This window comes from Notothenia coriiceps, unplaced genomic scaffold, assembly GCF_000735185.1.
Source record: "Notothenia coriiceps isolate Sejong01 unplaced genomic scaffold, NC01 NC01_scaffold00037246, whole genome shotgun sequence".
NCBI lineage: Eukaryota > Metazoa > Chordata > Actinopteri > Perciformes > Nototheniidae > Notothenia > Notothenia coriiceps.
The window spans coordinates 6,942,273-6,954,439 of NW_011369947.1; the positions used below are offsets into that span (position 1 = coordinate 6,942,273).

The 12,167-nt window shown below is 41.0% G+C and overlaps 1 protein-coding gene across 1 annotated transcript; it reads left to right on the top strand.

Annotated features, from left to right (window-relative positions):
- The first annotated feature begins 5,798 nt into the window (after positions 1 to 5,798).
- Positions 5,799 to 12,027, top strand: LOC104966342 (trafficking kinesin-binding protein 1-like). Its single transcript, XM_010795531.1, has 5 exons — positions 5,799 to 5,913; positions 6,225 to 6,280; positions 8,061 to 8,137; positions 9,904 to 10,149; positions 11,394 to 12,027. Exons 1-5 carry the CDS (start codon positions 5,799 to 5,801, stop codon positions 12,025 to 12,027), a joined length of 1,128 nt encoding a protein of 375 aa, XP_010793833.1.
- The last annotated feature ends 140 nt before the right edge of the window (positions 12,028 to 12,167 follow it).

Below are 12,167 nucleotides of genomic sequence, written 5' to 3' on the forward strand. Positions count from 1 at the left end.
TGTGTGCCTTGGCAGTCTAACAACACAGGTAGACGAATACAGCTGTCGTAAAACACAAATGAAATGGCACATTAACCAGTCAATATGCAAATAAAATGTGTTTTGTGATTGGTGCAAGGACAAATTGATAATTATTCTGCTGTTATAAAATAGATATCGCAAACATATCACAATAAGCGCTAGGATAAGGGCTTTTGGACTTTACCTTTTTCTAATAAGCAATGGAGAAAAATGTCATAGATCAGAATGACAAACAAAGATGGTAAGAAAACTAAAATATGATGAAGAGGAGAGGAATAAAATGAAATGGAGGAGAAATGAGATGAGAGAAGGTTTTTATTAGTCAGCCATGTGAATTTGAAACAGAGAGAGGAAGCAGTGACAGAATGAGCAAAGGAAGTTGTAAATAAAAATTAAATGGAAAAGAAACACAAAGAAAGAGAAACACATAAAGAATAAATGCGATGATGTGAACACAAATAACAAATGGATGTAAACAGAAGCAAACGACAAAGTTGAAATACATGTATCATGGATTGTTTGCTATGGTTAGAATATGCTTATAAAATGAAGTTTGAATTATTACCAGCAGAGGGCAGCAAAGGCAAACAGACTGAATCACACGGGGATAATACAACGCTGTGACTGGATTTAAACTTGAGCGTTACACTTGGGGCTTTTCAATGATGTTACATATGGCCCTCTCCAAAATGAAGCAAAAAGTGTACCTTAATACTAAAGTCAGTTTAAAACCCTTAAATGGTCATAGTATCCTGGGGGGATACAGTAATTTCATAGGCTACGTGTGCAATGTAATACTGGTGTTACGTGGGTGCAATATGGGTCTAACACAAAAGTAATTTAGGTCTAATAAAAGTGTAACATGGGTGTAATAACAGTGTAATAACAGTGTAATAACAGTGTAATTAAATTGTAACATGGGTAAAAGAAGGGTGAAATATGGGTGCAATGTGGAAAATAGCTTTCAATTCATTTCCCCAAATATTTACATGTGATCGAACCGAAGGGTTAAACATAAAAACGTATTGACTTATAACCAATTGCGCGTGCAGAGGATGTTAGAGGGACAGGGGCCCAAATTCATAGAAGCAAAATACTTGTCATATTATTTTAATGTTGTTATTGTTCAATGTGGAGCCAATACATATTGTTTTTGTAATAATGGGTAGATTAGTAGTTTAAAAACTGCTTCATATCATAAAACATATCATGTCTTTTTATATGTGAAAATGAGATAGTACCTATGAGTGTTGAACAAATGTAATGAAAAATGCTGTATTTGTCTCTAAAATGTAGTGAAATAGAAGTATACCCAGTAAAGTACAAGTATGTGAAATAGTACTTCAGTTCAAGACGTATGTAAATGTACTTAGTCATATTCCTCCAATGATTGTGTGTGTGTGTGTGTGTGTGTGTGTGTGTGTGTGTGTGTGTGTGTGTGTGTGTGTGTGTGTGTGTGTGTGTGTGTGTGTGTATGTGTGTGTGTGTGCCAGCAGATGTGAGGATGTGGATAGGTGTGCCAGTGAAAAAAAGGTCCAAAGGCGAATGTATGTGCAGCCTAAAACGTGGAGTGATTTGAACACTCAAACATGTATACAAGTGCTCCGGTCCAGTGTTCTAATGGAAAAAGCCACACACTCATGAAAGGAACATGAGCTCCAAGAGTGTGTCTGTAATGAAGATCCAGCAACGGTGACGAGCAGATGGTCCGAGCTCTTCCTGGATTGTCTATGAAACTGGCTCGATGTACTGTTTTCTTTCTGAATACTGTTTGTCTCCAACTTTCCATTCTTTAACTTCAGATAAGCTTCAGTCAATTCAAAGGCAGTTCACTGGCATCTGAAAAAGTAGAACTTGTGGTAAAAGCAGCACAGTTTCTGTGTTTGATGCTCTGGACTCTGTTCAAATAATATAGTTTCTTCTTGCATCCATCAACACATAACATAGCAGCAAAAGTTTCAAAGCTTATAATTTAGGAAACAGCACATTTAAGAGACAGTTTTCAACATTTTGAGTACACTTATAATCCATTCTGTGTGACAAATAGGAACCAGCAACCGGTTAGCTTAGAAACAAAGACTGAAAACAGGGGGAATCAGCAATCAAAATCAGCACCTGTATAACCCTGTTAGAAGGAGAACAAGACCCTTCATTTATTCAGTTGAAATTCAGTTGTTATTAAACCGGCGACCCTTCGGTTCCCAAGCCAATTCCTTACAGATTGAGCTACTGCCACCCCTAATTTACAATTATCTTATTTGGTTAAATGGTGGCTAAAAAAGAATGTTGCACTGGACTATGTCTTGGTAGTTTATGTTTTGGATGCCTGGCAAACTCACAGTGACAACAAGGCTCTAGGAAGTTGCTGAAACAGTAAAGAAAAAGCTTTGCCCAAAAGGAAAATGAACCCCTAGATAGAATGACACATTTACTGTATGTTGTGCCATTCGTTAATCAAGGGGCCTCGTCGTCTTAAAAGTGCTTTCTGTTCTCGGCTTCCTTACTGTCAAGATGGAGACAAACAAACATGTTGCATCTGGCCTTACTTTAGTAAATGATTAAATATCTGGTATGCAATTAATCCGCAAATGCTCCGGTTTAACATGAGATCAACATTTGTCACAGGACAAAATGTGGCCTGTAACAGACTATGCAAGGTTTATTTTTAGCCTGGCCGAATGCCTGGAATTTGGGCATTAAAGATAGTATTCGTGAGGGTAATTAATATCAGGCAGGGCTCTGAGGGTACATCACACACCACCTTACAATCTGACCATCTGTGCCCAGAAGAGGATTTCATTTGTACCTGAGGGTGGATGTTGATTTGATCTTGTTATAAATAAGATTAGCAAAATGTTAAGCTAAGAGGACAAATATCCATGGTACAAAACGTCTGTGGCATTCACAAACAGAGCTAATTTCTTCTAATTGGACTCCCCAGCGGCCTCAAGTGGCATTTGTTCATTATTGCTCACCTCTCGTTCACCCTGTAACAAATAGAGGTTTAATAAGCAGCCGTCATCCTATCCCTCATAGCACAAGAGATACAGATGGTGAAAGAGTAATGGATTATGACTGCGCCAATGTGGACAGACGGAAAAACTCAACATATATTTCACAAAATGTTTGTCTTTCTGTTTTCTGAGTTATTCATGAGCACCATCTGCTGGATGAGGCTAAATAAGGACTTCCTGTCTGGGACTGTCGTGTCTTGAATGAGTCACAATAACATGTGGAGGGTAAAAAACACACAGAATCATGCTATTAAGTTAAATTTGATAACTGTATTTGTATTTGGAAAAAAAAAGCCTCATTACATGTAAACCGCATTACTTACAGTGATGTGTGGTTCGTGTTTATGCACTACACATATCTTTATGAGTGTGTCAGTACCGACAGTTTAGTGACAATGAACAGTATTTACAGTGAGCACACGTGAGAAAACACTTTAAAAAAAAGAAAAATAGGTTATATTCATAGGATCTTTTTAAATAAATAAACACAATGGCTGTGACAGCTCTTTCACACCCTCATGAGGAACATAAATGATCAAAAACAGATGGTACTCGAGGCACTATATTGCTTCATTTGACAGATAGCTTTTCACCCAGACGTCTGATCGGCCACTTCCCTCGTCCCTCTCTTTCTGTCCTCTTTGAGATCTGCGGCTTCACGTATCGACCCGTCCCCTTCAGTGGAAGCACCATGGACCAAGGACCATCAACTTCCACTATCTAATGGCCAATTAGGAAACTAAAGCAAAGTATCTTTATACTGGCATATAATCTATTTAATAATTGGTTGAAAGTGACTTGTCAGACTCACACTTAATCACTTCAGAAGGGATTTAGGAGGGGAGGGAATAGAGCCAGTGGTGGCAAAAAGTATCCAGATCCTTCACTCAAGTAAGGGTACCAATACTACACTTAAAAATGGTACTTAAGTATTTAAAGGGGTCCTTCTGCTCATTTTCAGGTTCATATTTGTATTTAGTGCCTCTACTGTGACATGTTTCCATGCTTAAATGTTCAAAAAGGTCTTTATTTTTCTCATTCTCACACCTCTTTTCACCCTCTGTCTGAAACCAGAGCCCAGTCTGCTCTGATTGGTTAGCTGGTTGGCTCTGTTGTGATTGGTCAACCGCTTAGAGATGTCCCAAGCCCCTAACCAATCACATACAATGTGTTGGAGCGCTAGCCAATAGAAGTGCAAGTGTTACATAATGATGTCATTATCTCCCAGAAGTAAATTGAGGAGTCCCATGGAGGTGTTTCAGGCGGGGGTGGGGTTCCTCTGGAGGGAACGCAGGGATTAGAGCCTTTGTAGACCATTTACATGCACAAAAACCTATACAACACACTACAGGAAAGGGAAATCCCCAAAAAGCATAATAGGACCTCTTTAAATAAAAGCACTTAAAGTGTTGAGAGTAAAAGTGCTAATTGCAGAAGATCTCCATATCAAAAATAAATTAAAATAATTAAAAGGAAAAGCAGCAACTCTTCAAATTTGCGAAGCCAGAACCATTAAATGTATTTAAGCATAAAATGACTGATCTGAATCAGGCAGTTGTTTTTTTGGTCAACCCACTAATTGTTTCAGGTAATACGATATGTTGTTCAATATTTTGTTCTTCATATGTTCCTTACGTAAAATTCTTAACTTAAAAGTAAAGTGACGAGTCATAAGATATCGGTGGCAAAAAAAAAAAAATTCAAGTAAAGTCAAGGTACCTCAAATTAGTACTTGAGTAAATGTTCTTAGATACAGTCCACCACTGGAAAGAATAAGGGTGACATATTTTCATGAGTTTTGGTGTAAAGTTTTGAATAATTTATAAATGATTGATCTCAATCCAAAAGTAGAGAACAAGAAAGGCATGGTTTAGTGCTACAGAGATGACAACGAGCCAACGAGTGTGATGGCACATTTAACAGAGTGCACCTCAGTGTGTGTGTGTGTGTGTGTGTGTGTGTGTGTGTGTGTGTGTCTGTGTGTCACTGTGGATGACCTTGTCAGAACAGTAATGTCTTTTAGTTTCTGCCTCAGCCCTCAGGGTCTCATCGTATCAACTCCAGACTGTCACAGTAACTCCACTCCAGCACCACATATCTCAGGATAGAACTCCTCACGTGTCTGTGTGTGTCTGTGGAACTGCATATATGTTCAGGTACTGTGTTCCTTTAGCACTTCAAGGAGATGCGGCTGTGATGACAGCTCTCCACTTTATGAAAGGCCCCATGTCAGCTGCCAGGCTGCAGCTTGCTTCATACACCTTTTCTATCTTAACTTAACTTAAAGGAAATGAAACATTATACTTTGCTTATGTTCACAAAACGACCGTGTGGGTTGTGTGTGAGCTATGCTATCTGACCCAGGTGGTCGTATAAGAGTTTTTTTTAATACTTTGTTTGGGCAACCAGCAAACAGCTATGACAGGGGAAGACAGAGGGGATGACATGCGGCCAGTGGCGGCCAGCCCATGGGGGCGCCACCCCCTCTTCCCACATTGTGGGAATTGTCATTCAAAATATTTTAATATTTTAATTAAAACAATTTTTTGAACATTTCTTTTTTAACCTGTTGCACCGGCAACATCTTGCAAGAACCACTGAACCAGGGCTTCTTAACATTTAACAACCTATTAATGTGTTATACCCACTTAACGGGTAGAAACTCAGCTATCAGACGATATGAAAGTTGTTTACCGTTAAGTCACGTGTTTCCTATTTGGGGCGCAGAAATCTTTGGCCATTGACTCTCGTTATAAGTGGTGCATGTGCAGTCCGTACCTCTTCAATGCAACAGATAGGAGCAGCTCGGGGCACACCAAACTGCGCCCAAAGCAGCTGTTGACACCGCCAACAACTAAGGGGCAGCAGGAGCTCCAGAGTGAGAGATTGACGTTTGAATGAGAGAGAGTTAGATGGAGACGGAGTGTATACAAAACTAGATAACAAATATGGAGCATGAAAATGATATTTAATCACTTAAAGAAACCCCCTTTGAGAGGAGGACACTGGAGGGAAAGCTGAGAGTAACAGAGCTCGGACCTGATCAGCCTGACATAGGCAAGAGTTAGAGGACAGAGGAAGGCAGTATGCCTGCTCTTTTTCAAGGAGCTGGTTTAGCAAGAAGGCTAACTACCTGTAGCAACACCAGTGCTATATTTAGCTTCCCCTGCCTCCCTTTTTAAACGTCAGGATCAGACCAGTCTATGGACCAGACGAAGCTAAATATAGCACTGGTGTTGCTACAGGTAGTTAGCCTTCTTGCTANGTGTGTTGTGTGTTGTGGTGTGTGTGTGTGTGTGAGCGAGTGGTAGCCCAAATCCAGGGTCTCCTACCGCGCCGCTCAAGGACGTCCTCAAGACAAGGAGTTCCAAGAAGTTTCGGAGGGAGGACTCGAAGTACGGTTCGTAGAGCTATGGAGGTCCATGAAGAGTAGGTTGAGGACCTCGACAATCGTTCCGTCTGCATAAAGTTTAATAGAATAACTACAGTTAAACAAAACAACAAACTTGGACCCGTTCGCTCCTTAACAAATAAAAAAAAACACCTTCAATGGAAGCGCGACACTCCGCCGGAACCCGTAGAAATCGAAACGGTGGTTCCAACAACCCTTTTCGAGGAAGTAAGAGGGTGACGTTGGATCTTTGTCGGGGGGGTGTCCCGCCAAATTTATTCGTTTCTCGGCTAGTATACATCTAATCTATCTAATCTAAGGAAATAACAGTGATGTGTCCTCATGTCTCTTTGAGGGTTCGTAAGGCCTACCACGTTAGTGTTCACAAGGCCGGAGGGCGGATAGATAAGAACGAGCTAATTGGAACAGAACACTCGACACACACACAATAATACCATATACCTCGACAAACGGCAACGGGTCCTGTGGTAACCTAAAACCGCGTCCGAAAAAACAGGGAGGGGGTCCCATCCCGTCCATGGCTTCTAAGACCCTAACCTCGTCCAGCCCGGGCCTGAGAGGTTAGGGGCGTAGTGTGGAAGGCCCCCTGACAATGTTCTTACACACGTAAGAGTCAACCAGTGTCTCCCAAGAACTTAGACAAAACAGTCCGCAAGAGAGCCATGAAGAGTCCACAATCAAGACACATCAAAGACACACTCAAGACAATTTGGGTCAACCCAATTGATGCAAACACCCGTATACACAAACGTAAATACAATAAACCTTAGACAACATAGAAATTCATGTTGCAAATTTTGAACACCAATTGAACAATGGGTGTCCGACACAAAAACAAATACCAGATAAAAGCAAATCCGGGATAAGGAAAAAGGTGAATCTTCAACGTCCAAAGAGACAAACCAAATACACAAACACATCAAAAATCAAATACAAATCCATATAAATAATGAACACTTTCGAAGAATAAATTTCTCAGATTGGAAATCAAGGAAAACAAAACAATAAATTTTGGCCAACGGAAAACACCGGAAAACCAATAACGTAACACCGAACAAACAACGGCATTTAAATCACGTCCGAAAGTAATTCTGTTGAAGGATAAAATGTTTTTGTTTTGACCAGACCCAGTCATCAGCAATGAAAGGTGAAAGGTGCTCCGGGCCCTGCATTGGTTTGTTCGAATTTTTGAAAAAATTATATATTTCACCCCCTGATATTTAACCCTGGATAACTATTAAAAGTGGTCCATGCGAATTTTTTGTTATGTTGTAAAAATGGTAATGTGTATGTTCTTGTTAGCCCAGTTCCCGATCAAATGTGGTAACCATTTGTCAGTTTTTCCATTTAATAATGGCCATAAATAGTCAACGTCAAACTATCCCTAATGGGTGGAGCGTTTAATGACATAGTGACATGTAATGTACACCTGTACAATTGCGAAATATAGGTTTCGCTGTGTGTGTGTGTGTGTGTGTGTGTGTGTGTGTATGTGTGTGTGTGTGTGTGTGTGCGTGCGTGCGTGCGTGCGTGCGTGCGTGCGTGCGTGCGTGCGTGAGTGCGTGCGTGCATGATTGTTGTCCAATTGTTCACATGGACTGTTTGTGTTTCAGGATTCTCTGGCAGCAGAGATCGAGGGAACGATGAGGAAGGAGTTGAGTATGGATGACCCCGAGTGCGAGGAACAGAAGTACGTATGGACTAATGCTGCATTCGTGAGCTCTTCAGATGGTCCCATTTGTTATTTTATTTGCTTTTATTCATCGTGAACTTGGTATGGACAACTGCAACACACATACATAAACATAGGCAATTTGATCTGCTATCATTGTGTGTATAGCTAATGCTAGTTTGCAACAGCTGTCACTAACTAAAAGGAGTTTTATGAAGCAAGAAGATTTAAATAGTGACGTTTTACAGAATAGATTGCGATCCAATCACAAACACATTTTGAACATTACATTTAAAAGCCAGATCTGAGGACAGGTTCTTTGCTGAATCAACCAGGGTTTGGTAGCTCTCTTAAAAGTGGTGAAGATTTCAAGTGATCAGGTAGCCTTTTCCAGGATGTTTAACTTTTCAAAAATATGTTTTGGAGAATTAAAATTGCAATTTAAACAGTGGGTAGTCTGCTGCAGCTCTGTAATCTCTGGATGTATTTTAGACAAAACAAGCTTTACATAAATATAATTAGGAAGTCATGTGAGCTTTAAGCTGTAATACGGAAACAACATGGACGCCTCAAAGAAGATGTGTTGTATTATATTGCACAGAGTGTTTAAACATCATGTTGGTAGCTGTTAATATTGTTTATATTAGTGATTGTGTCTCGCTCCTGTTGCTGCATCAGAATATTCCCTAAAACCACTCAAATATTGCCTAACCTGGCTTGTTTTCGGAGTTAATGCTAATAAAATGAATTTCTAACTAATAAAAGTCTCTCAACATGGACAGAAACATACAAACATATGAGCACAAACTGTATATGGTTTACATGAGTTAATTAAACGTTTCTTGGCATTTGCAGAACATTTACCATTTTTGTTTTGCGTAATATGTGGTTAACTCAACTACCAAAGCGTTCACTGATTTCTTAGTTGTTGTACCGACTTCAAGGGGTTTTAATGTACATTTTCCAATTGGCAAAGTCATTTCTGGGGGTTATTTTCATATCACATGAATGCAGCATAAGAGTAAAAGCTTGCCACACATACACACACTAACCCTTCACTAAATGCATGCCACACTGGTTTCCTACCGGAGCATTTTCAGCTGTAGAATGAGACCACCGAAGACCACCACGGAGCCTCACAGGAGGTCTTCCCTCCCAGTGGCCATCAAGCTCTATAACAGTAGAGGGAACTGAGAACTTCCACACCAACACTATGTGTAATATAAATACCATTACCATCATTACAAAACACTCTGCTATACAACATGTGCAATATCATTATTATTAATAATGTTCTATAATAACGTGCAATTACATAGCTGCCACTATGTTTTTTTGCACTACTAAATACTGTTAATATTTACATTAATTATGTGACCATCTGTTTCCTGTAGATATTTAATTGCTCTTTTTACTGCACCGTTAGGGTACAGTTTTATTATTATGCTGCTGTGTTTATTGTGTCTTTGTAACTCTGGCACAACAATTTACTTCTGGATAAATAAAGTCCTATCTTATCTTAATGCCCCCATTATTGGCTAATTCTCCACACATCATAGACATGTTTTTTATATATTTGTATCTGAGACCCATAATATATACCTAAGAATAGCATGATAGGAGACATTTAATATACATTTTCCCATTGGAGAAGTACATTTTCTGGATTACTCTCATATCACATGAATGCAGCATAAGAGTAAAAGCTTGCAAACATTCAAATAGCAACCCTTCACTAAACGCACCCAGTATTGGCTAATTCTCGTGTGTTGGGTTGTGTTCAGAGTCCACCGGAGGCGTGTGTTTGAGACGGTGAAGAACGTGAACCAGACGGTCCGTCAGCGCTCTCTGACTCCGACCAGCAACATCCCGGGGTCCAACCAGTCTCTGTCGGCCCGCACGTCTCCACAGTCCAGCGGCCTCTCCACGCCGTACAGCAGCATGTACGGTGGAGACGTCAGCGGAGACAGCGTCGCCCTCGACAACCGAACGCAGAGCATCCTGATGGAGAAGGCAGCCAATCAGGACAGGTGAGGGGGAGCAGGGCTCATGCAGTTAATACAGTAGAGAGGAAGATGATTTTGAGGACATTTAGACATCGGCATCAGCAAAAAGGGGAGTTGTTAATTTATGTAATGCATAAGAGGCAAGAGGGAATGTTTTATTTACTAAGTCTAACCTTGTTTGTTTACTGTTCTGTGTTTTAGAAAAGGAATTAAAAAAAAGTGATCGATGTTGGCTTTCAGTTCTTTAAGATTATTTTTATATCTGGACAACAAATGAACTTTTCTTTTTTTGCCAGGTTAAAGAACGAGACTTGCAATCACATTTTTCTAGGTTTCTTTTTGTTGTTGTAAATATAGTTGAAAAAAACTTTTTTGGAGATGTTTTCTTTGTCTTTCTTTGTAATACTCATTTCAAGCCACAAGAGTCTAAGTGCATTTGAATTTAAATGACAAGATGAATGCATTTTCTCCAATTCAGAACATGGGTTAGTAGTGCAAATGAGTTACAACAAGAACAACACTTAACAACAACACCAAAAATATTCACCTGTTTCCCTGACTTTCCTCTCAGGGATCCTTAAAATGAGGATTGAGGATTATTCAAATGTTGGTTCACTCAGACAACTCACTTACTGTATAGCCTATACGCATCCCACGTGTAGCAGGATGTGTTTGGTTGGTTGTATGAGAGTTATATCCTCGTGTGTATGCATCATTTGTGCCCGAGTTGATTGCATGAACTAGCTCGCAGGCTCTGCTCCATTTGTGGAAAACTACATGTGCATCAACAGAATGATACATGAAATGTATCCTCATTAATTGATTAGATTAGATTACTTTATTTTCATTACATAATGCAAGCGGAGTAAACGTAATTAGGAGGGTCTAACCAGAGTGCAAACAGTCAGTTAAATACACTTCAATCAGCCGTCTGAACAAAATAAATGATACAAATAAAGGTAAATAATGTAAAATGTATAAATAAGAATAAATACACTGAGGGTAAATACAGTATAAGGATCAATGCGCTTCAGCACAGCACACAACAACACTAAGCAGTGTGGGACAGCGTGGAGTTCATTGACAGCTGTCTGGCTGCTGAAGGGAAGAAGCTGTGCGTGGTCCTGTTGGTTCTACCCGGGAGGCTGCGGTAGCGTGTCCCAGAGCGAGTGCCACGTACAGTAGGGGGATAAACAATGCATGGTTGGGCTGGGAAGAGTCTCTAATGATGTAATTGAGTAACATTGGTTTCTGTTTCTCTCTGGCAGCAGCTCAGAGGGTCGAGAGAAGAAGGCAGCGGGAGCGGAGGACCTTCGTCTCGCCCTGCGCCGCCTTTCTCTTCGTCGACAAAACAACCTGAGCGAGAGGCGCTTCTTTGAAGAGGAGAGGGTTCGGAAACGAGGAGGAAACGAAGGTCTACACGACGCCATGGGCCAGGAGAGTGGGATGACCCCCTCGGAAAGCATCATGTCCCTCGGGAACCTCCACCTTTGGACCACTCGGGGGCCCTACCTCCCCGACAAACTCCAGATCGTCAAACCGCTCGAAGGTGAGGGAGAGAGGGAGAATCAGCCGAGATGCAAAGCGGGGAGGAAGCGGGAAGGAGACAAACAGAAAGTGATCGGGACAAAGAAAGGCAGCAAGAGAAGTTTGGGGACGGAAGGGGAGAGGGAGAGAGGATGGGGGTGGGTCAGGAAGACCAGAGCTGGGATAGAGAGGGACAGAGGGAGGAGGTGGGCTAAAGACCGAGCCGGCAGCAGGAAGGGGAAGGCAGCGAAGGAGAGGCCTCTGCCGCTCATGCTCTTCAACTCTTTCTGGTCTCTGATGCACCGTCACAAGTCCGGCAGCTTCGCGTCTCCACACAGTTACTACAAAGACACGCAGCCCAGGGGGTGGCTGTAGACACACACACACACACACACACACACACACACACACACACACACACACACACACACACACACACACACACACACACACACACACACACACACAATCATTGGAGGAATATGACTAAGTACATTTACATACGTCTTGAACTG